Raw genomic sequence first — 27779 nt, 5'->3', positions numbered from 1 at the left:
CAGACTGAAAGTGAGGGGATGGAACAAGATGTTCCATGCAAATGGAAATCAAAAGAAAACTGGAGTAGCAATACTCGTATCAGATAAAATAGACTTTAAAATGAAGACAGTTACAAGAGATAAGGAAGGACACTACATAATGATCAAGAGATCAATCCAAGAAGATGCTATAACAATTATAAATGTTTATGGACCCAACATAGGAGCACCTCAATACATAAGGCAAATGCTAACAACCATGGAAGGGGAAATCAACAGTAACACAATAATAGTAGGGGACTTTAACACCCCACTTACACCAATGGACAGATCATCCAAACAGAAAATAAATAAGGAAACACAAGCTTTAAATGACACAATAGACCAGATAGATTCAATTGATATTTATAGAACATTGCACATAAAGTGGCAGAATACACGTTCTTCTCAAGTGCACAGGGAACATTCTCCAGAATAGATCACATCTTGGGTCACAAATCAAGCCTTGGAAAATTTAAGAAAATTGAAATCATATCAAGCATCTTTTCTGACCACAGTGCTATGAGATTGGAAATCGATCACAAGAAAAAAAATTGTAAAAACCACAAATACATGGAAGCCAAACAGTGCGCTACTAAGTAACTGAGAGATCACTGAAGAAATCAAAGAAGAAATTAAAAATACTTAGAAACAAATGACAATGAAAACACAAGGACCCAAAACCTATGGGACGCAGCAAAAGCAGTTCTAAGAGACAAGTTTATATCAATTCAATCTCACCTCTAGAAACAAGAAAACTCGCAAATAAACAACCTCTAGTTGCTTTAGGTGTAGGGTCTACACCTAAAGCAACTAGAGAAAGAAGCACAAAGAAAACCCAAAGTCAGTAGAAGGAAAGAAATCATAAAGATCAGAGCAGAAGTAAATGAAATAGAAACGAAGAAAACAATAGCAAAGATCAATAAAACTAAAAGCTGGTTCTTTGAGAAGATAAACAAAATTGATAAACCCTTAGCCAGACTCATCAAGAAAAAAAGGGAGATGACACAAATCAATAAAAGTAGAAATGAAAAAGGAGAAATCACAACTGACACTGCAGAAACACAAAGGATTATAAGAGACTACTACAAACAACTATATGTCAATAAAATGGACAACCACAAAGAAATGCACAAATTCTTGGAAAGGTACAATTTTCCAAGACTGAACCAGGAAGAATTAGAAAATATAAACAGATCTATCACAAGTAATGAAATTAAAACTGTAATTAAAAATATTCCAACAAACAAAAGTCCAGGACGAGATGGCTTCACAGGCAAATTCTATCAAATATTTAGAGAGGAGCTAACACAGATCCTTCTCAAGCTCTTCCCAAAAATTGCAGAGGGGGGAACACTCCCAAATTCATTCTATGATGCCACAATCACCCTGATACCAAAACCAGAAAAAGATATCACAAAAAAAGAAAATTATAGACCAATATCACTGATGAAGAAAGATGCGAAAACACTGAACAAAATATCAGCAAACAGAATCCAACAATGTATTAAAAGGATCACACACCATGATCAAGTGGGATTTATCACAGAGATGCAAGGATTCTTCAGTATATGCAAATCAATCAGTGTGATACATCATATTAACAAAGTAAGGAATAAAAACCATATGATCATCTCAATAGATGCAGAAAAAGCTTTCGACAAAATTCAACACCCATTTATGAAAAAAACTCTCCAGAAAATGGGCATAGAGGGAACATAGCTCAACATAATAAAGGCCATATATGACAAACCCACAGCCAACATCATACTCATGGTGAAAAGTTGAAAGTATTTCCACTAAGATCAGGAACAAGACAAGGATGTCCACTCTAACCACTCTTATTCAACATAGTTTTGCAAGTCCTAACCACAGCAATCAGAGAAGAAAAAGAAATAAAAGGAATACAAATTGGAAAAGAAGAAGTAAAACTGTCACTGTTTGCAGATGACATGATACTATACATAGGCAATCCTAAAGATGCCACCAGAAAACACCTAGAACTAACCAATGAATTTGGTAAGGTTGCAGGATACAAAATTAATGCACAGAAATCTCTGGCATTCCTATAACAACTAACAATGACAAATCTGAAAGAGAAATTAAGGAAACACTCCCATTTACCATTGCAACAAAAAGAATAAAATACCCAGGAATAAACCTACCTAAGGAGGCAAAAGACTTGTACTCAGAAAACTATAAAACATCAATGAAAGAAATCAAAGATGACATAAACAGATGGAGAAATATACCATGCTCTTGGATTGGAAGAATCAGTATTGTGAAAATGACTATACTACCCAAAGCAATCTACAGATTCAGTGCAATCCCTATCAAACTACCAGTGGCATTCTTCACAGAATTAGAACAAAAATTTTACAATTTGTATGGAAACACAATAGACCCCAAATAGCCAAAGCAATATTGAGAAAGAAAGACGGAGCTGGAGGAATCAGGCTCCCCGACTTCAAACTATACTACAAACGTACAATAATCAAGACAGTATGGTACTGGCACAAAAACAGAACTATAGATCAATGGTACAGGATAGAAAGCCCAGAGATAAACCCACACACATATGGTCACCCAATTTATGACAAAGGAGGCAAGAACATACAATGGAGAAAAGACAGCTTCTTTAATAAGTGGTGCTCGGAAAACTGGACAGCTACATGTAAAAAAATGAAATTAGAACACTACCTAACACCATACACAAAAATAAATTCAAAATGGATTAAAGACCTAAATGTAAGACGAGACACTATAAAACTCTTAGAGGAAAACATAGGAAAAACACTCTGACATAAACCACAGCAAGATCTTTTTTGACCCACCTCTTAGAGTAATGGAAATAAAAACAAAAATAACAAATGTCACCTAATTAAACTTAAAAGCTTTTGCACAGCAAAGATAACCATAAACAAGATGAAAAGACAACCCTCAGAATGGGAGAAAATATCTTCAAATGAAAAAATGGAGAGAGGATTAATCTCCAAAATATATAAACAGTTCATGCAGCTCAATATTAAAAAAAGCTAACAACCCAATCCAAAAATGGGCAGAAGACCTAAATAGACATTTCTCCAAAGAAGATATACAGATTGCCAACAAACACATGAAAGGATGCTCAACATCACTAATCATTAGAGAAATGCAAGTCAAAAGTACAATGAGGTATCACCTCACACAGATCAGAATGGCCATTATCAAAAAATCTACAAACAGTAAATGCTGGAGAGGGTGTGAAGAAAAGGGAACCCTCTTGCATTGTTGGTGGGAATGTAAATTGATACAATCACTATGGAGAACAGTATGGAGGTTCCTTAAAAAACTAAAAATAGAACTACCATATGACCCAGCAATACCACTACTGGGCATACACCCTGAGGAAACCATAATTCAAAAAGAGTCATGTACCACAATGTTCATTGCAGCACTATTTACAATAGCCAGGTCATGGAAGCAACCTAAGTGTCCATCGACAGATGAATGGATACAGAAGATGTGGCACATATATACAATGGAATATTACTCAGCCATAAAAAGGAACGAAATTGAGTTATTTGTAGTGAGGTGGATGGACCTAGGTTCTGTCATACAGAGTGAAGTAAGTCAGAAAGAGAAAAACAAATACCGAATGCTAACACATATATATGGAATCTAAAAAAAAAAAAAAATAGTACTGATGAACCTAGTGGCAGGGCAGGAATAAAGATGTAGACATAGAGAATGGACTTGAGGACACGGCCGCGGGGAGAGACGGAAGCTGAGGTGAAGTGAGAGTAGCATCAACATACATACACTACCGAATGTAAAATAGCTAGTGGGAAGCAGCCGCATAGCACAGAGAGATCAGCTCGGTGCTTTGCGATGACCTAGAGGGGTGGGATAGGGAGGATGGAGGGAGGCTCAAGAGGGAGGGGACATGGGGACATATGTATGCATATGGTTGATTCACTTTGTTGTACAACAGAAACTAACACAGTGTTGTGAAGCAATTATACTCCAGTAAAGATCTATTTAAAAAAAGATTTTAGAGTTTTACAGAGAAATATACAATAAAATAAAGAGGTTAACCTCTCTTGGTAATATTTTCTCCCCCTTTCATTGATCCTGATTTCCTATTATTTATTTATTTATTTATTTGTACTGTTTCGATGATTTTACTTTTTCTTTTAAGCCAACTTATATCCTTCAGGAAGATAAAGACATTCACTCACAGTTCTGTACAGCTGTGTAGCTCTAATGCATGAGCTCATATATACACATATGTAGTCTTCTCAATTCAGCCTCTAAAATAGGTTTTACATTTTCTTCAGGTCGCATTTTCACTGGTAATGATTTTAGATACGGATTTAGACCGTGCAGTTTTAGATCCAGTTAAAGAAACAGCTGGCAAAGCTAAAGCAGCTATGGCAGGAGATCCGAGCTCCCCGAGGGCAGGCACTGGACCTCACACATCCCCCCGCGTGGCTGCTTTCCTCCTGTGTCCCCATCTTGTGTGTCAGGGCCTATCCACTGTCTCCTTCATTCTCCCTGGACGTGGGACGTGCAAAGCTCATTGAAAGGCATGGCTCCAGGGAGGGGAATCCTCGACACCCCCCCCCCCCACCGACTCCTGTGTGAGTGCAGCTCCCCCTCAATGCCACCCTCTGTCTGAAGGCTTGGATCTCTCATCACCCCCCCAGTGTCCGTGCTCCTTTGAACCACACTCTAAGGAAAGGCTTGGATCTCCACGGCAGTTCATTGCGGGTTTTCCTCTGGGCTCTGTCCATGTCTTGAAAGAAAACTCCCCTTCTCCAGGCAACAAAAAGTGGTTTTTCAAAAAAATGCCCAATGATCACTTATATGTGGAATCCAAAAAAAGAGGGTACAAATGAACTTACTTACAAAACAGAAATAGAGTCACAGAGGTAGAAAACAAACTTATGGTTACAAGGCGGGGGAAGGGAGGGAGGGATAAACTGGGAGATTGGGATTGACACATACACACTAGTATACATAAAATAGATAACTAATAAGGACCTACTGTAAATAAACTCTACTCAGTACTCTGTGATAACCTATATGGGAAAAGAATCTAAAAAAGAGTGGATACAGGTGTATGTATAACTGATTCACTTTGCTGTACAGCAGAAACTACCATAACAGTGTAAATCAACTATACTCCAATAAAAATTTAAAAATAAAAAAAAGAGTAAAGAAAATGTGATATATATATATATATATATATATATATTCATATATATTTTTCAGCCTTAACAAAAAAAGAGGAAACCTTATCATGGATAAACCTGGAACATGGATAAACCTAGAGGGCATTATGCTAAGTGAAATAAGCTAGACAGAGCAAAACAAATACCTCATGGTATCACATATATGTGGAATTAAAAAATATTTTAAAAAAAATATTAACAGGGATAATTATAGCTGAAAGGGTCATTACACACTTCTAAAGGAAGTTTCACTAAATATAGTCAGCATTAAGGAGATGTGTTGACAAGAAGAATTGAAAATAAAACTCGAAACAAACAAACAAAAAATTGCCCAGTGAAATAACTGTCAGCCAGGCATCCATAAGTGTCATGGCTCGGGGCGGCCAGTGTGGCTTGGTGACCGGGACAGGAGAATGAGCGGGTCTCCAGGCCTCTGCTGGAAGCAGATCTGGGCCGAGGTAGGAGCAGAGCAGTAATGATACCTTTGCTTTCCTGCCTCAGACAAAGGTTGCCATGGCAAAGCCGCTAAGAGGCAGAAAGAAATGCGGTGAGCGCGGCCGCTCGGCTGTGAATGCTGCGAGCAGAAATGTCCTTTCATTTTCTGGGTTTTCAAGTGTCACCCCATACATGGCGGGAAATGGGCTTTTCTTCCAAGAGAGCTTTCAAACCCAATTAAGAGACCATTTTCATGGCCCCGTTTGTCCAGATCAAAGGATGATTTGCCGTTTGATGCAGACGCCCGTCACGGTGCCGACGCCCAGCAGCTGTGATTATGCCTCTGAGGGCACCCCCCGCCCCCCGGCCTCCGCATCCCCTCATCCAGGCCCCCCGGCTGTCAACAGGCTCAGGCGCTCCAGGACCTTGCAAATTACAGACAATCAGCCTTGTCAGTGGGAAGGGCGGGATTCCTGCCTCATACTGGGTGGGTGGGCTCCAAGGGGGATTGAACTGAATCCTGGGCTGAGTGATGTCAGAATTATTCCTATAACCAAATGCCGGGGCTTCTGCTGTTTCTGGAAAATTGGATTGTCTTTCAAAGAAAAGATAATTTAAAGATGGAGCCCATGGCAGCATGCCAACCTCTGCACACTCACCCAAGCAAAGGGTCAGGGGACAGGCTGGTGGAATACTCATGGGTCCAGCTCACATGTGCACCAGCCTTGCCTCTAAATAGCTCATGCCCTTGGGTCCCACGCGTGACGTTCCTGGGCCTCGGTTTCCTCATCTATGAAAAAGGTTGTTGATAATCCAATCAAGCCTGATAAATATTTGGAGGTTGAAAAATGAGCACATTTCTTGTGCATTAAACACAAGAAATAAAGCTAAAACACAGCCTAGCTCAGAGTGGGTGTGCAATACAAAGTAGCTATTATTAGAATACACACACCTTGATTGACGGGGTAGTTGTTAAGATTTTTGAGAAGTATCAAACTAGGGGAATCAGCTTGGGCTGCTGAAAAGAATTGAATGTGAAATTATTTTAGTTATAATCTCCAGTGACCCAGAAAAACTTTTTTTTTTTGTTTGGTTTTGATTTTTGGTGGAGCATGTGTGGTGAATATGGACTCAACCAGGGGAGCCCCAGCAGAAAGCTGAGGAACTTCTTAGGAGATCGTTAACCTTCATCCTAAAGGGTGTCCTTTGAAATATGATTTGTAAGAGTGAAAGATGTGACACAATATATATACTGTATCTCCTATTTATATAAATTGTGACACATCATAGAAAATCATGCACTAATAATATTCTCAAAGACTATTTAAACAATGGGAAATGCTCACAATAAAATAGTAAGCAAAACACCACACAGAAAATCTGTATGATGTGTTGCATTATCCCAGTTTTGTTTATATTATGTACACATATATGTACACACACACACACACAAACACATAGGTATTAAAATAACACTGGGAGGAAGCTGCCTCTAAATGTTTCTGCATCTCTTCCACTTTTCTAATGGATGTCTAGTTTTCATAGGTAGGAAGGGGATGATACTTTTGAGTGGAATAACGGAACCAAAATTGACATCGAAGGCAATCAATTGGCAGTGTGGAAAATGGAGATGATAATGTAGAAAAAACCATGAGAAAGTCCCCAAAAAATACATAAGAGAAAATGACAAAAAAGAAAATGACAAAAGAAAGCTAGAAATTATGGAAGAGATACCCAATCCGTGAAAAATGGAAGTTCCTGAAAAACAGAGTGAAGTGGCCCAGAGGCAATGACTAAAATATCCCCAGGTGAGGGAAAAGCTGAGTCTCGGATTAACAGGGCTTCCCAGATACTGGGGGCTGGGGTCAAGATGAACAGCACAAATGGAAAAAGTAGATCTTGGCAAAATGCGTGGAATTACAAAGAAAAAGTAAGTTTACTGCAAGGGTCCAGGTTGTCGTGAACTATCCAGATCACCCCCAGGCCCGGAACTGAGTCGAATAGAATTCAACACCAAGGCCCCCGTCACAGCCCCTCTCTTGCTCTTACTGTGGCCACTTCCTGTTCTGTCCACAGCCGGGCTCTGCTCTCCATTGGCAGCGGAGCCCCAGAGCATCAGGACCCACGTGCTGGGGACTGGATCCCCTCCCCACTGCGAGGTGAGACGCAGCTGACTGACGGGGGGTGGGTGCGGGGGTGGGGAGGGGGGCCACGTACAGCAGTCCCCTCCCTAAAGCTGGAAGCAGCGGAGAACTCAAATCTTTGTGTGTGGTTTTTCCAAGGTTGCCCAGGCTGCATCGCCTCTGACCAGCGGAAAACTGTCCAGGGTGGCTGAAATGTTTGCAGTTGTGAGAAAAATCATTGTCGCCGCTACGTCTAGGTCCTGTTCACAGCATCGTACGGAAACTTTGCTTACCCATGGCTAATGCTTCATTTTCATGAGCCCCACTCAGAATCGCTGATGGAGGAGGGAAAGTGCTGTAACCAAAGAGGTGAGGTAGGAGGGGACAGAGGGAGTGGGGCTGATTCATATGAGGTGACACAGCAGTTACCCTCTTATCAGTCCTCCTAATAAACAGATCGGTGACGCTCTCAAGCATAATCATTATGCAGGAGCATCTGTGACTGATCTCCCCAGCCCGACCTGGAGCCATGATGTGATTTATCTCCACGCTGGCAGAAACCACCGGGCCCCAATCGATCTGACAGAGGGAGAATTCTTCTCCAGCTTCAGCGGGGACCATGCAGCAGGCCCATTTGCCCTGTTTTTCCTAGAGAATCTGCCAATATCGTCATCATAAACATCTTCACAACCATCCTAATCCTGGGAGCATTCCATAATCCCTACGTGCCAGAATGATGCACAGCCAACTTCATTATCAAAACCCTTCTCCTGACCATCGCTTTTATGAATCCGAGCACGCTAGTCAGGACTCCAACTGAACCAACCTATGTCATATCCCTTACGAAAAACCTGTCTACCACTAACACCTGCCCTATGCTGACGTGTCACTACCCATCATCACCTCGGGCATCCCACCATAAACATAAGAAAGTGGTCTGACAAAAGATTTACTTTGAGAGAGTAAATAGGCCGTGGGTCACAGAGAACTCAGCCATGGGTCACAGCACAGGGCTTATTTATCAAAGTGCATGTCAGCATCTCTGCATCAGAATCACCTGACATGCAGGCTAGAATGCTAATTCCTGGGCCCGCCTAAGACTTGTTGAATCTGAATCTGTTGGGGTAGAGGAAGACTCCCTCCCTGACCCTGAGCCGTACTGGCTGTGTTTGGGAGAATAAGGCCTCCCAAAGATGCCATGCTTTCATCCTGGAAGCTGTGACTCTCTACCTTACAAGGAAGAGGGACCTTGCCAATGTGATTAACTTAAGAACCTTGACAGGAGGGGAGGGGGGATTATCTTGGATTATCTGCATGGACCTGATCTAATCTCATGCATCCTGAAACATGAAGAACCTTTCTCATCTGTGGTCAGAGGGAGAGGTGGCCATGAAAGAAAGGTCAGAGAGATGGAACACAGCCACCTTGAAGACGGAGGAGGTGCCATGGCCCAGGAATGCGGGAAACTTCTAGAAACTAGAAAAGGCAAGGACAGAACCTCCAAGCTGTCAACCCTGATTGTAGCCCAGTAAGATCCACATCAGGCTCCCGACCTGCAGAACTGTTAAGATAATAGGTTTGTCAGAAAATTAACACATAGGAGTTTAAAAACCCTGGTCGGTTGAGCAGCCTCGGGCCTGGAGGCTGGGGCTCGCATCCTGTCACATTTGGCCACTCCAGCAGGTGACCTCACACTGAGGCATCCGGGCCTCAGTTCTCATCGTTGAGTGGACAGAATCACAACTGCCGTGACAGATTCTCAGAGAGAAGACGGTGTCTGAAAAAGGAAATTCCTTTTTCTCCAAAGTAAAGGTTGCTTTCCCTGGGAGGGCGGTGGGTTTAGGAATATCCCTCGTCCCTGCTGGAAAAGAAGAAAGCCAAGAAGTCCAAGTTTTCTTAGTGGCATTTGTGCCGCAGATGCTCCACTGTGACTGTCATTGTACGTGTCCTATCCCCTGATGGGCCCTCTGGCACGTAGTCGCGCTCAAAGGTACGTGTCAGGTGAAGAATGAATTAAATCAGCACATAGAAAAGGCAGCATCTTTAGGTGAACGGTGGGTTCCCATAGGTGCAGCCGTTTCTAGTAGCCTCTGCAGCAGGTGGTCACAGGTGCCACTGAGGATGGCCCTGAGTGGTGGTCACACGGGTGTAGGCTCAGACCCTGGCTCTAGAACTTACCAGCTGGGAACCGATGGGCAAGTTCCCTGACTGCTCTGAGCCTTAGTTTCCTCACCTGTAAAATGGGAATCTTAATACGGCCCCTAATCATAGCGTTGTGAGAATTAAGTGAGTTCAGACCTGGGAAGTGCTCCAGCACATTGGCGGGCAATGGGGAACCACGCAAACCTCCACGGTTGTTTTTATTGCTCTGCACCAGCCAAGCGATGGCCACTATTCTGCCCACCCTAAAGAGGCGCCTGGCTCGGGGATCCAAATCCAGATCCAGAGCTTTCCTGAGGCTCAGCTCTGCTTATTCTCCAGAAGAAACACGAGGACACAGGAAGCTCAAGGGGCTCTTGCCCACCTGCTGCTGTCCACCTTCTGGGAGCCCGCGCATCCCGGGGGTGGGACCCCCGCCCTCTGTGCCTTACCTGGATCACCCCGCCCCCTTCTCCAGCTTCTCCAGCCAAGAACACCCCGGGCAGCTGCAGCATCTTCCCCAGCCAATCCATCATCACTGTTTCCAGCTCTGTGCACGCCGGGCTGGCGGCCTGTGGGCGGGAGGCGAGGGTGAGCCGTAGGCTGGCCGCCCTCAGCTTCCCGCCAGCTTGGGGTCCAGCGGAGTGACAAACAGGTAGGCTTCCTTACTCCCCTCCCTTTGATGGATCGATTTAGCAAAAAGCTCTCAACATTTTCAAAAGGCCTATCCCTGGGTGGGAACCCCTTTGAAGGTGGGCTCTCCCATCACAGGTTTCCCGGAGCAGCAGCGGCAGAGGCTGGACTCCTCCCCCCAGCAACCCCAAGGCATCACCGAGGACCACGGGGGGGACTTAGTGCTGAGAGCGGCACAGATGACCTTCTGCTCCACCCCCCGACCCCGGCACCTGGAGAAGCATGGAAGGAGCCACAATCCCCGGGGCCCAGGTCGGCCGCTGGAAGTACAAGGTCACTGCCTGCAGGGGTTTGCATGTCTCTACATGCCCCACCCGTAGGCACGGGTCCCTGGTGACGTCACCTCTGACTCTGACATCACCCCACACTTCTCCAACAGAAATCTCTAGGGGCTGGGGCCATAGCAAGGGCCCAGGTCTTGCTGAAAATGTTCCGCTGAATCCCACCCAGACTAAAATCTCCCAATCCAAGACGCTGTTCAAATGCCCCCAGAAAGTGTCACACATGCTCTTTGACGGTGACTCGGGGAGGATGGTTGGGCAGGAGGGCACTGACCATCGCGATGACCTGCTCCCCAGCCGCACTGGGCGCCCACAGGGAGCTCGCTCAGCCATCTGTTTACAGAAGGAGCCAGAAAGGCTCACTGGTGGACCCTAGTCTGCAGCCCCAGTGGGAGGAGTGAGATGGGCTGTGTCGAGGAGGTGAAGCCCCGGGAGCCCCCGCAGGTCTCTGATCCTGCCTCCCACTCTCTGCGGGTGGCTCTCCTTGCGCTCGGGCGGGGGCGGGGTGGCCCCAGACTCCGCCTGAGGGTGGACGGACCTCCCCGTCCATGTGGGTCTCGCTGTGGTGGTCCGAGTGCTCTCCAGCTCCCACCCGGAGGGTCCCACTCCATCCTGGCCGAGCCCGGCTCCAGGCACGGGGGGCCTTCCTCGCTGTCCAGAACCCGGGGCTCGGCCAGCGCACCTTAGAGACAGCAAGGGAGCCCTCCAAGGCCCCAGACCATCAGACTGTCCTCGGGAAGAACAGACATAGTTGGAAAGATGCTATCATCACCCTGGATGGCTCTGGAGGGGCAGAGCTGAGTGGAATCTGCTGTGGTGTCTAATGTAAGGAATGTCCTTTAGGGGAGGGTGTGCTCAGCCCAGACAAAGGAAGGTCCCCGAGGCCACACAGGGCAGCCCCAGGCTGCTCTCCACTGAGAACTGCAGCAGGACCCAGGGGTGACCCTCCAACCCTGCTCCTTGGGGCGCCGAGGCCCACTCCGTCAGCAGCTGCAGACCCCAGGCTAAAGAGGAGCAGTGGGGGGTGGAGGTGGGGAACTGGGGGCAGGGGCAGCGGGCAACTCTGCTCATGCGTTCAGGAGCCCACATCTCCTGCAGGCCTCAGGCAGGAGTCATGAGTCTGCTTGGCCCCAAGGCACGAGCAAGTAGGCAGGCACTCTGGACCCAAAAGGCCAAGAGCAGACCCTGGCCTGGGGAGAAGTCCCAGGGTGTGGGCAGCCCTGGGGTCCCAGGCACAGTCAGCAAGCAGCCCTCCTTCCGAGCGCTCTGTATTTGGGAAGGCAGGACTCTTTCCCGTTATGCTGGGCTGGGGTCTCTCTCAGGACGGCAGGCGTGGCCGAGAACAGAGGGGATGGGACGAGGTCAGAAGTGTTTCTCAAACTGCAGATTGTACAGAGATCCCTGTTTTGCTTGGGAGACATACTGGGGCTGCAGAAGCTCCAGGGCTGTGGCTGCGGTTTGAATGCAAGCCAAGTACCTCTAAACACACCGCTGTGCAGAACCGGCTTTTGCATGTGGACATCACTCCGCCTCTGTTTCCCCGAATGCCCTCATGAGGCCCCCCCTCCAGGGCTGAGCCCACCTCCCTCCTGCGGGGGCACCGCCACCTGCTCGCCGGCTGAGTCCTGGCTCCACGTCCCCATGCAGGACCCCCAGGGCGCCCCTGCCGACACTCACCCAGGAGAAGCCGATGCAGCCGATAGCCCCACACAGCATGTCCGCGAGCATGGCCGGGTACGAGCTGGCCGTGGGGAAGTAGGCGAAGAAGTACGGGCTGTGCCAGTGGGTCACCTGTACGGGACATGGCGGTCACTCGCGGCCAGGGAGGCCGGCCCCGCGGGCAGGGGACCCAGGGCGCTGGGTTTGCCATGGCCAACCAAGTCTCTCAGAACAACCCTGCTTTAAATCCTGGCCAGGAGCACGTGTCAGTGAGGGGGCTGCCCCGAGGCCCCATCTCTTCCTGTTACGAGATTGTTTTTCCTGAAAGTACTCCAAAAAATAGTCTATATCAAAAAAAAAAAAAAAAAAAAGAGGCCTGATTTTTGAGGTTTCTTTAGCCGCCTTACTGCTGCCCCCTCACTCTCCCGTACAATCCCTTCCCTGCTAATGGAGCAAAGCTTCTGGGTTCCACAGTCTCCCTGCGCCCCCCGTCACAGTCTGTAGTGTGTGTCCCCAAATTCCTGGGTTGAAGCCCTAACCCTGTGCGATGTCCCCGGGGCTGGGGCCTTTGGGAGGTGATGGGTAGGATGAGACGGTGAGGGTGGGCCCCCCTAACCTCACCCCCACAGGGAGGAGAGGCCAGGATGAGAAGCCCCCAGGAGGGGAATCTGCAGGAACCCTGACCTGGGACGCCCAGCCTCAGCCCCGTGAGAAGTGGACGCGCTGTCCGAGACGCTAGGGGTGGTGTTTGCAGCTGCAGAAGAGCCAGGACAGCCCGGGGCCTGACATTTAACCACCCTCCTGGGAGGGATTTGATGCTGCGCGGCTTCTTGTGTTTGCACAGACAACCTCCCGGCAGGCGAGAACCGGAATCCTGTGCTCCGCTCAAAGCACAAATGTCACGGGAACTCCAGGGAGGACGAGGGAGGGGAGGCGCCCTGGGCTTGAGGGACCTATCAGGGAGCTGAGGCCGGAGGCCCAGCGCCCCATGGGCAGGGGCTCTGCACCCTGAGCCCCGGGTCCTGAGATCCCAGTCCCCAGGGTCCTGACTGCAGATGAGAGGTGAGGCTGAGGGTCTGGGACCTCTCCTGCCACAGCAGTGAACGTGCTTTTAGGCGAGTCCTGGGCAGGGAACATCTCACCGCGCAAGCATGAAGCCGCAGTGGAGTTTCCTTTGAACTGGAGCTGTCTGCTCCCCTCCAAGTGACTCTCGGGGGGACAACTGTCCTGGGTCCTCCCCACTCCTGTCTGCGGCCCCTGGCACACCCCACACCGAGGCGCACTGGCCTCAAAGAGGACGCAGCAGCACGCAGCCCACTCTCAAATAAAATAAAGGAAACATTTCTTCCACACGTGTGATCTCCCCTCTGCTGAACACAAAATAGTAAGAGTGTGCTTTATTTGGAGCAATTAACTTACTTGAAACCAGCCTCCAGGGGTTCATTTCCTCAACAGTCATGTGACGACTCTCTCACCTACCAGGGTCTCAGGGCAAGGGTCTAACCTTGTAAGAGAGCAGGACCCCATGGGGTCTTCCCGGGACAGACCCCTCCCCCATGTCCTCTGCTGTGGCTCCTCTCTGAAGTACCCAGATAACAGTATCTGATGCACATATTTCCTGAGTTGTTTTACCAATGCTAAAACCCTCACCAAATGGAAAAAATTAACTACCTGATGACCATGAGCACATAGCCCCCAGACCTACTGGCGCCTGAGGATTGATACTGTAACCCCTGTAACCCTGCCCCATTACCTCACCATCAACCAATCAGAGAACTGTGCACCAGCTGATGACTTAACCCTGGACTGCCCTCCCTCACCTGGCCTTAAAAATGCTCTGCTGAAACCCATCGGGGAACTCGGGGTTTCTGAGCATTAGCTGTCCAGGACTCCTTGCTTGGCACCTGCAGTAAACGCTGCACTTTCCTTCACCACAACCTGGTGTCAGTAGATCGGCTTTACTGCATGTGGGTGAGTGGACCCAAGTTGGTTCGGTGACAAACTGCGGGGCTGGGGGGAAAGCATTGCCTTTGGAGCCCACACGATCTGGGTTGTAATCCTGGCTCCATCACTTACTAGCTGTGCGACCTTAGGCTGATCACCCAACCTCTCTGGGCTTCAGTTGCCTCAGTTATAAAATAGAAATAAAAAAGTTTCTATCCAAGGAAATGGTTGTGAGGATTACGTGAAATAATTCATATGAATTGCCTGGCACCCAGTAAGTATCAACATTAAATTAGCACTAGCCCTCCTGTTTTCCGATCTTGGGTACGGGCTTACCCCTGGCATGATGATCTTCTCGACGTCCTTAATGATGTCCTCAAATGTTTCTGGCTCCTGGGGGGCAGCGGTGGGGAGCAGGGGCCGCAGGTAGCCAGGCTCCACGTCGGGGTACACCTGGCGCCCCTCGACGCCTTCCAAGTAGTCAGCCACGTAATCCACCATCTCCTTCCCTCTCCTGCGGAACTCATGTGCATTCATGGTGACCAGGCTTCCTCAGAGGCAAAACCTGCACAAAGAGAAAAGAAACCAGTTTGTAAACATGATGAGGTCTCACTTGGAGTGGGGCAGTTCCAAGCAAGCTGACAGCTGGGGCTGCCTGGGTGGAGACCCAAACACCCTGGAGTCTGCCAGACCCCAAATCAGCAGCACTTTCCTTCCTTGTCTGGATGGGGTAGAACTGACCCTGGATTTGGAGACTGCAGCAAAGTGCTTATTCTGCTATTCACCAGCTACTCAGCTGAAGACAATGCCATGTCTCATTTTTTTCTACCTGCGTCCGTGAAATGGACCAGGGCACACATTAATTTCTATGGTCCATCCCAACTTTAATAACAAGCCTTGGTCCCAAGTCCTGCCTTGCTCTTTACTAGCTGTGGGACAGAGACCCTCTGAGCCTCTCTCTTTATCTGAGAAAAGCATATGACAGTGCTGATCTCTCTGGAAGCTATGAAGGCAGTCACGCGGCGTGAGTACAGCACTCAGACCAGAGCCCGGGCAGCATAACCCCCGTGAGTGAGTCTTCTTCTGTTATCTTGACTCCATCACCAGATGGAACTGCACCCCTGCATACAACCTGCTTTTCAAAAATCGTGCTTTCTTTCCTCATCACATAACAATGTACAGGTGATCCTGGTCCTCTGTGGTAGTAACATTCCATAAAGTCTCCATGAATTAGCAAACACTGGACCTTTCCCAGGGGAAATGCAAAGTTACATTCCTGTGTGTTTCTGGTCACATTTTTGTCAACCAATCAATACATAATCTTTTTTATGTGTTTCTTGTTAAAGACACTTTATTTAATATGCACTGACTCATGAACTTCGGACTCCTGGCCAACAGCTCTCTGACTCATGAATGAAGCTTATCAGACACACGTGATTTCTCCCTAAGGCACATCGCAGCCTTCTTGCATGTAGGACCCCTAGAAGGCACTTCAGCACTATATTAGCACTATATTTGGGGGCCATTTTAAATAGTCAAATAACCAAGAATAACACAAAAATGTGGCACTAAATAGACCTGCTTGTTGAAACAACTAGGCAGAGCATTGCCTTGTTAGATTCTGCTGGGAACAAGTGCATTTGGGCAACTCAAATGTTTCATCCATGAGTGATCACGAAAGCACCACGAGTACTGATGTGGGGATTATGAATGAATTCTAGCAAAGAGTGACACCTGCCTACAGAAAATCTGTGAATAATAAGCATAGACTGTATTTTCAAAACAGGAAACTTGGACAACACACAGAAAAATATTCATCAAGAATCCCACCACTCAAAATTCTGGCACACGTCCTTCCAGATTGTTTCTTATATTTATGAGACAATTGTGTGCTAAGCCAGGGATGCATTTCTGAATTCCTCCCATAGTTCAAAACTTCATAAATCAAGAGTAATTTTCCTATGGGAGTCAGTGCTGGGGGGTGATTCTACCTCCACTGTAATTAGCATAGACCCTGATCTTGATATCATGTTCCCAATACGTCTTCCATTGCTTCCCACTGTCTGTACTACTTTGCTTTGCTTTGCTTTCTTTTCTTTGCTTTGCTTTGCTTCGTTTTTTTTTTTTTTTGACAATTTTAATGTTAAACACACCAAGACAGGTTTTATTCAAGACTATTGCAATAGGGGAGGGAGACTGTCTCCCAATATCACAAGGGCCAGTGGGGATGTATAGCCGACAGGTAGGGTTAGGGAACAGATGGGACATTACTAAGAGCAGCTTGGCTGGGTGTCCGGGTGGAGGAAGATGAGCTGGACTGTATCCCAAGGGTAGAGGCTTCCTTGAGAAACCAACTTAGCATGATTCTCTGTTACAGCAGGGCTCAACTCACTGAAGTGGGGACCTACTCAGGAAGAGGGTTCATTGGAGCCTGACTGGGTTTGACCAAGGAGGGAGTCTTCGTCAAAGGGAATCAGCTTGACAATATGTTTCCTCTCTCAGAATTCTCTCCGATGTTCTTTGTTCAGATGTTCTCCATGAACAGCATGGAAGTCATCCCATGGAAGCTTCCAGGTTTCCTCAAGTTCAGTGACTGGACCAAACCCCCATTTCCATACTATTGTTTGGGGGTAGGGAATGCACGGTGACAGGGACTGGATACAATATAGGATACACTTCTAAATCATAGCAACAGCGAATGCTAAAATAACAGCATGAGAAAAACCAAAGTGAGTCTCTGAGTTTCCATTGCACCTTTGTGTTTCATAAGCTGCAGGCCAAGGAAGCTTATCCTTCAAAATATCATGCCCAGATTTGCCAAAGGCTCTTAGTGCAAAGCCATGAAGCTTTATACATATAGCTTCAGGTTTATAATTCCCTGGGTCTGCAGGCTTCTAAATTAATTTTTCATTTGGAATGACTCTGATTATGTCAAATGTCGCACATAGAGTGAAACTGGGTCTTACCTCACATTGAAGTATTTTTAGTTGACTTGATTCAGATTCAACCAAAACTGCATCGAATGGCAGATCTTTTTGCTAGCTTATTTTTTTTCACAAAGCAATTACGAGTACATTTCCCACGTTGATAAATACTTTTCTATTGCATGATTTTTCCCGATTGCGTGGTGTCTCACAGGGCGAATGTGCTATGTTCAGGATGTGCATCACTACTTTTGAACATTTACATCATTTCCGGTTCTCACCTATGTTAGTGGGAAGAGTTGGTGTAGCCCAATGGCCAACCCCTCATGATCAAGAACTGAAAGACTCGGGCTTCCCTGGTGGCGCAGTGGTTGAGAATCTGCCTGCCTATGCAGGGGACACGGGTTCGAGCCCTGGTCTGAGAAGATCCCACATGCCGCGGAGCAACTAGGCCCGTGAGCCACAACTACTGAGCCTGCGCGTCTGGAGCCTGTGCTCCGCAACGGGAGAGGCCGCGATAGTGAGAGGCCGGCGCACCGCGATGAAGAGTGGCCCCCACTCGCCGCAACTGGAGAAAGCCCTCACACAGAAACGAAGACCCAACACAGCCAAAAATAAACATAATAAATAAATAATAAATAAAAATTAAAAAAAAAAGAACTGAAAGACTCTGCACAGCCTGACGTGGATGCCACTGGAGTAAAACCCTCATTTTCCTCAACTGAAAATAGACACCATCATAAAGTTCTACCTCAAATAATTCTTTTTTTGTGATAATTAGAGAAGTACGTGGGAACAGCTAAGGAGTTGAGGCACAAAATGAGCATTCAACACATGTTAGTTGTTAGATTTTCTATAAAGCACTGAAATATACAACCTCATACTTTTATTTTTGCACACTTTATTTTGTGTTAAAATTTTCTTTAAAAAGCATTTATCTTATAATTTCTTTAGAACAAATTATTATAGAGATACATATTTTAGCGCGTTAAGATTATATGGCCAAACTTGTCCCCAGAACATATTTTTACCAAATTACTCTTCCACAGGAAGTGTGAGAGAACCCTAGTTTTATACTAGGGTTTGAGATACATTTTAAGATTTGCCAGTCTGGCAGGCATTCATGATTTCATTTTACTTTGATTAATGAAGTCAAATAGTTTTCTCACACTTCTTTGTATTTCTTTTTTTATGAATTGCTTGTTCATTGCCTTCTTTTCTGCTAGGGTGTTAGATGTTTTCTTATTTAACTGCAAGAGCTCTAATATAATAAATACTTGCACCCTAGGTGTGTGATATATTTTGCAGACATTTTCCTCATTTTTATTTGACCTAGTTCTGCTTTTAATTTTATTCCGACCTGTAAGAATTTTAATTTTTATGCAGTCACATCTCAGGATCTGTTTCTTTGTGATTTGTTCCTCGTGTATGACTATTTAAAATGCCTTTTAGAGTAAATATTCACGGCACCTGCACTGCACAAGCTGAAGCCTCAGGGGAGGAGCTATGCAAAAATTAAGAAAGATGCTTGGGTTCCTGGAGTATCAGCTGCTTCCTTCTAATGGGAATGCAAGAGTACGATGGCCAAAACGGGATGCCTCGTGAAAAAAAAAAAAAACAGACAGACACACCAACTTGACCCCCCAAAGAAATACTACCAAATTGTAAGATAAGACCTAATTATTATTTTCGAATCATTCTGTCATTTATTTGCCAATCCTTTCCCACAAAGACCTTTCCAGAAGGCTTTTGGTGCAAAGCCACAGAGAATCTTGTGTTCATTTTGGAGCTGTTTGATATTTCATGCCCCCAAGCTGGGCAAATATTGGCTGAAAGATGTAGATGCTGATAAAGGTTATGACTGATGTCTTTCCAGGCCTTGAAACGGCGCCTGTTGACATAATCTGATCGTAGCGCCCGCCAGCAGCTGCAGCCCCGGTACTTTACATGCAGCCCCTGTGGGACACGCAAGTGCCTGGTGAACCCCACCTGCTCGGGGAGGTATGAACCCCACTGCAGGCCCTTGTACCTCCTGGCTGACCTGGGGGTCATTCATTTTTGTACTTTATCATTCCACTGACATCCTTTGCTAACTGTTGGCTTCTCCAAGCAGAGTCTTCAACTCTTTATTTTGCTTTCTCAGGACCAATCAGACCCTGGGCCACAGTTAGCACTATGAATGTTTGATGAATGAGGAATGAATCAATGAATGAGCGCATGAACCAGCGAATGAACGGAAAATCTTTTTGTCTTCGGAACATTTTGTTTCTGACATATGGTATATTAGATCCTACTCTCTACCTTTAAGCCAACAGCCCATCACATACCTGCCACAAAAAGGCCACAGGGGACAATCACGGCTCAAAAACAATGGGCCCCTTCCCCAGGGAATCCTGACCCGCCCCCGCCCCCACCCACCCCCCCCACCGGGCCTCTGGTGTTCAGTTCATGCCGAGCCTCTAACCCTGCGGGCTCAGAACTGACTCGGTTTCCCCAGTCTTGGTCCCGGAAGTTCATCTTGGATTAGGGCTTCCCTCTGCTCTGGCCCCAGCAGTCCCTGTGGTCCTGGCTGGAAATATCCCCCTCCCTGGACCCCTGGAACCCTACCTTTGCCACAGGTGTTTGACAAGAACCCAGCCCAGGCTCTAGCTGACGCTCCCCTGGCAGTGGAGGTGGGTGGGACTGGTGCCCACGGCCTCGGCGTGGAGCTTGTGTGGTGACTGCACAGCAGCACGGGGCCGGCCACGCCCAAGGTACGAGGGTCTGAGTGAGGCCACCCCTCTGGGGGCACAGAGGACCAGGACCAAGATGCTTTGTGTCTGTCCATGGTCCTGCCTATCGGTACAGACAAGCGCTGGTCTTGTTTCAAACCCTGGGACATTGAGCCCTTTACTCAACATTTCCTGGTTTTCCTTCTCTATCTGGATAAAAAGAAAAGTGTTTACATTTTCTTTTTACACTATTCCAGGAAAAATAAACCATAATTTATGTTTCAAAAAACACTTCTCCCTCTGGGACTGTGAGGCCTTGTCTCTTTTTTTAACCTCAAGCACATAAGTATCAATTTAGGTGCAAAAGTAAATTGGCTGATTTTCCCCCTGAATCGACTGGTTTCTTGATGAACATCTTCTCTGTGGGCACAAAGTGGGTAAATAAACCCAACAGGAGAAATATTTCTAACCGGGATGGTCAGGAAGTTTCTAACAATGAGAGCTTTCTAACAGTAAGGATGGCAGTCTGTTAACTTGCCTCAAAACAAAACAAAACAAAAAAAAACCCCACCCCTCTAAGATCGTTTGTCCCTCTTAAGACTCTAGTTAACAGCGAGGTATTTAGGAGCCTTAGGGACAGGGGCACCCGGGTCATTTGTGCAAAGCTGCAACATGGTCAGGCTTGCCCAGAAGGAGCTGGCACCGCAGAGGAGACAGCCAGCGTCACAAAGGAGGTGGATACCTGGATACCTCTGCCCTTCAACCTCCCACCAGAGCCTCCCGTTGGCATAAGGCTACCAGGATCCAGGTGTCCTGGGAGCCGGGGAAACACAGCCTGTGGGGGTCTGAGGGTGGGGCAGGGAGAGATAGGAATAGAGACCCAAACGGGCTACCCTAACTCACTGCGTGCGTTATTACGTCTGCGCTATTGCTACCCTCATTTTACAGGAGGAAGATGTGTTTAGGCTCTTCCCAGGTGTGAAGCCAGTGGTGGCAGAGCTGAGGCAGAGCCCATGTGTCCTGCCAAGCAGTCTGTCCCTTAAGCCAAGGTGCTGTCACTTGTCACTGCAATTGTTAGCCCGGTACCTCGTAGAACACACGTGCATGCACACGCGCACCCACCCTCACCACTTTCTTCCACTCATATAATTGCTTTACCTAAACTGGGGTGTTCTCGTTGAAATACAGGCTCTCTCACTAGTTTAAAAAATGGTCAGCATTACGAATAATAAGTGCTGGAGAGGGTGTGGAGAAAAGGGAGCCCTCCTATACTGTTGGTGGGAGTGTAAATTGCTGCAGCCACTATGGAGAACAATATGGAGGTTCCTCAGAAAACTAAAAATAGAGCTACCATATGATCCAGCAATCCCACTCCTGGGCATATATCCAGACACATCTCTAATTCAAAAAGATACATGCACCCCTATGTTCATAGCAGCACTATTTACAATATCCAAGACATGGAAATAACCTAAGTGTCCGTCGACAGATGAAAGGATAAAGAAGATGTGGTACACAGATACAATGGAATACTACTCAGCCATGAAAAAGAATGAAATAATGTCATTTGCAGCATCATGGATGGACCTAGATATTATCATACTAAGTGAAGTAAGTCACACAGAGAAAGAGAAATATCATATGATATTGTAACTGAAAGTGGGGTCCAGCTGCTCACCACTCAAAAGCCAATAAAGAGGCCAGGTTAGTGGAAAGCAAAGTTTGCTTTATTTTGGATGCCAGCAACCGGGGGCCTGGCAGGGGGAACAGTGGACACCTGTCCAAAGGCTGACTCCCTCCCTCCTACAACCAGTGGGCAAGAGCTTTTATAGGTTGAGGGAGCGGGCTACGTGCAGAAACAGCACAGTCCGCTCTGACAGGCATCTTGAAATTGGTCATCGGTGGTCTGACCAGCGTCATCTTGACTGTTTTAGGTACAGTGAATCTTCAGTTCCAGGGTCGGTTTGTTTTCATGTCTTTGAGGCCAGTTCTCGGAATTGTGGCAGCTAATGTCATGGCTACAGCCTGGTCATCACGTAGTTAACTCCTTCCACCTGGTGGAGGTTTCAGTCTCTATAAGACAGCTCACAGGACATGACTCAGAATTGTATATAGCCCTTTTAGCCCTTAAGGAGGAACTAAGAGTCTTTGACTATGCTTAATGACTAAACTATTATGATTTGGTCTCCTTTGTTCTCCTCTGTTTCTGCATTTTCTCACTTCTCTGATTAAACTTCTTCTTTGGCTAAAGTTTTTCCCCAGACGAAAGTCAGGCTGAGGACATGGGGCAAGGACCCTAGGGTCCTGTTCCATTTCAGTATCACTTGTATGTGGAATCTTAAAAAACGATACAAATAAACTTATCTATGAAACAGAAACAGACTCACAGACACAGAGAACAGACTTGTGGTTACCAAGGGGGAGGGAGGAGTGGGAGGGATGGATTGGGAGTCTGGGATTAGCAGGTACAAACTATTATATACGGAATGGATAAACACCAGGGCCTACTGTACGGCATAGGGAACTATAGTCAATATCCTGTAATAAACCATAATGGGAAAGAATATTTTTTAAAAAGAATGTATATATGTGTATAACTGAGTCACTTTGCTGTACAGCAGAAATTAATACAACATTGTAAATCAACTATAGCTCAATACAATTTTTCTTTAAATGGTCAACATTTATATTAACTTACACGCACCAAGTGCTATGTCAACTCTTTGCATATGCTCTAATTAATCTTCATAACAACTTTATCAGGACTATTATCACCCCCTGAACAAATGAAAAAGGCTGAGGCTCAGAGAAGCAGGACCCAGTGCTCTGACCTCCGACCTGCCACGTCCTGAATGCACTGGACTCAAACACAGGTGCAGTGCATCTCCAACAGCTTTGGGGGTTTCCTGAAAAAAAAGTATGATTCACCCTCCAGATTAGAAACTTGAAAAACAAGTTTCTCCCTGAGCTTCCAGGAATGATTTCCCAGATGCTCCCTAGAGGCCATGAGGGGCAAGGCAACCTCCATGGGCGCCTCCCTTGCTCCTGACCGCACTCCTGACAAATGGTAACTAGGTAGACAAGGAGCTCGCAACATTTCGTGAGGTGTGCCCGTGGCCAGGCCAGTTGACTTCCAAGCCTCCATCTTCTATTGGTAAAATGACCGTAACACTAAGTACTATAGAGAATTCTAAACAGGATACAAAATCACTTATATGGTTCGTGGTCCATGCCACGGCAGCATCTCTAGGGAGTTTGCTGTCAGAGGGGAAACCCCACAGAAGCCTGAGCAGACAGGCACTGGGTTTTCCCTGGTCAGGGTTGGACACCCAGGAGGCACCTCCTCTCCGGCCAACTGGGTCTGGATTACAGAGGTTCGCTGCTACGCTTTCAAAACAAGATTCTTCCACACTGCAATACTCAGCCAGTGCCCTTCCTCCCAGCAGCCTGGAAAGAACAGGGGTTAAGGTCAGAGCGAACGGGCTCGAGCCTTGGCTCTGCTGCAAGAGGCTGGGCTGCTGTCGGCTGACTCCGTGGCCTCTGGAGTCTCGGTTTAGCCCCTTGTAACGGGGCAGCGAGATGCTGCAGGCAGGAGCCACTCAGGACCGTAAAGCCGTCTGTGTCTGGCATTTGTGGATACTGATGTTAGGAAAGAAGCAGGTCGGATCATCATGAGGTCAGACGGAGCACCAGGGCAGCGGGAGAGAAGCGGGGGATGGGGAGGGTGGAGGCCCACCCTGGAACCCAGATCAAACTTCAAGGGGAAAGCCTTGCTCCTCTGATGTGAGAGGAACTTTGCGTCTGTTTCCGATCCGGTCCCTGATTAATAAACAATCGCCATCTCAGTATTTTCCTGGCCAACAGTTCTCTATGGGATGGAGCCATGAAGAAATTTATACCATGATTTTCAATTTTACTCTCATGGGAAGATACTACTATTTCCACTCACATCCCTGCAAACGGATTGTGATGGATTATAAAGCTGGCTGAAAAATTCACAACTTAAGCAATTTCAAAAGTTGATAAATATCAGTGACATTAAACTAGTTGATATTATTCCAATTTACCCCTGAGCTCAGACCATTCCAACAGCTGGTATCAGGCTATGTGTATCATTCGGTAGCCTCTTTTCGCTTATTCTTCCCATAAGCCTGATTACACTGTGCATAATTACGTTAATATCGTGCACATGTGTACCCTTATCAATACCTGCCAATTTCGCAGTGTCACCTCCCGCATGGATTGAGGGCCATTGGCTGTTGCGAACAGCGCTGCCGAGGGGAAAGTGGCCGTGTGCTACGCATCACGGAGCTTGTCACTTTATCCCCCTATTGACCTTGTCCCTCAAATATATTAAGTCCCCAATGGAATCCAGAGGTGTGAGTTTCACAGTTCTTTTGCATGTTGCCAAATTTCTTTCCAGAAAAACCAGAATGATACAAAAATGTCACCTACCGTCAGGCTGGGTAGGTATGACAAACACCCCCTCTCTGCTAGCTTTTATCATTCACTCACAGTTTCAATTTAAGCTTAAAATTTTATCACTTTTATCATTTTCACTCATGTTTGCTCTCCTAAAACATTTACATAAGGATGATCAGTAATTTTAATTTGAACTTACCTCCTCTGTTTCCATTTTAATTTGGTGTCAGACTAGACCTCCTCCCCCTTACTTTTTTTCCTCTTTCTTTTCCTCAATCCCTTCCCCCCTTTCTCTCATTGAGGTCACATTAATTGTTGATAAAAGGTCACAACCATCTGCCTTTTCTATAGACTTGAGACTATTAAATGATGTCCTAGTTGGTTGCTTCTTTCCCCGACAGCCGGGATGTCCCGTGACTACGACACATATGACACAGCGAGAGTAAACACAGGACACCTGCCGCTGTGCAGCTAGGCAACATCTCTAGCATATGCTTTGGGGAGTCTCCGCTTTTCTTCAGCAGTCAGGTCAGCAGTAAATACCGACTCCTGGATTCACGGTGAACACTTACCCCTTGGGCATGGCTGCAGGCCTGTCACCCGCAAGGCTAAGAAGCCTGCATCCGAGGCTTCCCCCAAGCCAAATCCTGAGGACACTTGGACCTTGGTGGCCACATCCGGTCCAAGAAACCAAATGAATCAGTGTCGCCTGACCTCCTGCTAAGCTTGCTGTAGGCCTTATGCCCTTAACACTCTCGCCACCCCTGCCAGTATTATTACTGCTGTTTCACCAAGGCTCTGAGGGGCTGGTGCCCCGACGGAGGCCAGGGAACCAGTAATGCAAACAGCGGTGCCGGCATTTCTGACTCTGAAGCCAGCCTCTCCCTAACCCTGGGCATCCATGCACACCCGGGCTGCCTGCCACCTGTGCCCTCACATGGCCCAAGGGGCCAGAGCCCACAGACCCCAGGGCCCCCACCTGGGCTGGGGAGGCAGTGCCTGGCACCCAGAGCGTGGTCGGGGTCCCACCTGATCACCACACCCAGAAGAGGACGCTCCAGGTGCGGGCGCCAGGCCCCCCCCACCCCGGGCCGGTCCCCACGCAAACAGAAACAGGCAGCAGCTGAACAACCCAGGAGCCGTGCTGTTCCCCCAGTTCCTCCAAACCCTGACGAATGCCGCGTGGTGACCGTCCACAGGGCCTGGGGTAACCCGTCATCTCTGTTCTCTCTGTCTTCACAGCCGCTCTGCAAAGAAGTGACATTATCCCCACTCTAGAGATGAGGAGACGGGCTCAGGCAAGCAGGGGCTGGCCTAAGCCACACAGCCCGTGAACGGTTTCACACGTGGGTCTGTGCACTCAGAAGACCGGACCACTTCCCTTTGGCCTGGCGTCCCCCACGCCCCTCGCTTACAGGAAGCCTAGCCACTCGGAGAATGCAGGGGGATTTGAGCTTCTCCGCGGAGGCGGTGTGCCAACTCGCTGCCCCTGTACGCCCCAAGCATCCCCCTCCAGAAATGCCGACGAGACCCAGAGAAACCTCGGGACCACTCTTTTAAAATATTGAGGGACTCTAATTTTCCTGGGGTCTCTCCCCAAACTTACCACCGGACTCAGATGGAGAGTTAACAGGGTAAAACCTTCAGAATAAACAACAGCTTGAAGAGGGCGAAATACATAAATAAACCCCCCAGCTATTTAGTTGAATCTGTGGAGGTTTAAATGGGTTTTCTCTTATTTTCATTATTTTAAGCAAACGGGCGTTGTGCAGCAACCCACCTGCCACGGGCCCAGGAGAGGCAGAAAAGCCTGCTGTCAACGTCATGATTTTTTTCTCTTTCAGATACACCCAGATGCTCCTCATCTTGCCTACGTGTTAACTGTTCCAGGGTGACCAACTGCCCTGGCCAGTTTTTATGCCGCAATTGTCCCCTTTGTTTTGGTTCTGTCTCAGAAGGAAAATACTGCTGATTTAAATGAGAAACCAACTGTAAAGACCCAAGTCTTGGAGCCTTTCAGAGAAATAGGATGAAGGGGGAAACCCAAGCCACCTGCTTGAATTTCCCTTGGAAACTGGAGAAAACAACATACTCGGGGCAGATGGACCCCTCTCCCACTTTCCCACCTGCAGTTTACTTGCTTATTAATAATATAGGTCCCATTAGTGACCACCTACTGTGTGCTCAGCCTTCATAAACATCAGACCCAATTGATTTTTCCAAGCATCGTGTGGGAGGATGTCCTTCACGGCAGAGGACCAGAGGGGTCCATCTTCTTCCCCCACCCCCGCCATCTCCCGGCCTCTGTGGGCTCCAGATGCACCATGAACCAGCCTGGAAAAGAATTTCCACTCGCTCTGTTATGTTGCTATTATGGCTCAGAGATCATGGGCTAAAAAACCCTCAGAAGTTTCTGATTCTTTACCTGACTTGTTACTTAGACACGACACACACAAAAGCAGGTGATCTAGGTTGACACCTCTTTTCTCAGAAAGTTCCTCCAATGTGCCATACCTGCACACCGCTGGATGCTCGCCGCCCCCCCCAGCTGGCCTGAGGAGACCCACCCAGCTGCAATCAACAGGTGAACCTCCTGTCCCCAAAGTCCCCACACCGGAGGGGCGCTGCCACCAGGAGCTGGCTTCCCCCACGAGTCTGGGCCCCCAGGCTCTGAGGACAAAGAACGGTACTCACAGGCAGCCCGAGGTGCTCCTTCTCTGTCTGTCTCTCTCTCTCCTCCTCGGTGACAGTTAAAAGGCACAGAGGCTGCGATTGCCATTTATGTAGACAGAGTGTCCTCCTCCCCAAAGCCAATCAGAGCGGCTTGCTCTGCTTATTTACCCGGCAGCACGTCCCACCCCCCGCCTTCCTGCTCCCATCCTCCACAGGACGCGAGGGTCGGCCGGGCAGAGCAGGGCCCAGAGACGGTGGAGCCTGCAGGGGCTGCGGGCCTAGAAGACAAGGGAAAGGGGCTCTGTGTCCCAGCGCCCTGTGCGGCACCCAGGCTGGGGCCAGTTCTCCTGGGGTCTCTCCAGGTAACCTCGGCGCAGCGGAAGGCTCCAGGCTCTTTCAGGGGCTGAAGAAGGGCTGGCCTGGGCAAGGCGAGCGAGGAGACTCGCTCTGTGCCAGCGCTGGGCCACCAACGTTGTACCCGTACCTGCTCGGGGCCGCTGGGACCTGCTGTGCCGTGCAGGAGGCTGACCTGACCGCAGGA

At 47.6% G+C, this 27779-nt stretch overlaps 1 protein-coding gene across 3 annotated transcripts in view; it reads right to left on the bottom strand.

Annotated features, from left to right (window-relative positions):
- The window catches only part of DDC (dopa decarboxylase), an 82093-nt gene that overhangs the window by 47561 nt on the left and 6753 nt on the right, over window positions 1-27779 (bottom strand). Inside the window, exons 1-4 of one of the 3 annotated variants that reach the window (XM_036864508.1) lie at window positions 27260-27315; window positions 14845-15073; window positions 12583-12696; window positions 10384-10503 (exon numbers count right to left, since the gene is read on the bottom strand). In XM_036864508.1, coding sequence (XP_036720403.1) covers window positions 10384-10503; window positions 12583-12696; window positions 14845-15045 — 435 coding nt within the window. In that variant the 5' untranslated portion in view covers window positions 15046-15073; window positions 27260-27315. Of the gene's footprint in view, window positions 1-10383; window positions 10504-12582; window positions 12697-14844; window positions 15074-27259; window positions 27316-27779 lie in introns of those variants that run through there. The other 2 variants (XM_036864507.1, XM_036864509.1) reach the window with 2 other exon arrangements.

The sequence above is a fragment of the Balaenoptera musculus genome, chromosome 9 (assembly GCF_009873245.2).
Source record: "Balaenoptera musculus isolate JJ_BM4_2016_0621 chromosome 9, mBalMus1.pri.v3, whole genome shotgun sequence".
Lineage (NCBI taxonomy): Eukaryota > Metazoa > Chordata > Mammalia > Artiodactyla > Balaenopteridae > Balaenoptera > Balaenoptera musculus.
Note: the sequence above shows the minus strand (reverse complement) of the source record. Positions and strands in the feature narration are given on the sequence as shown.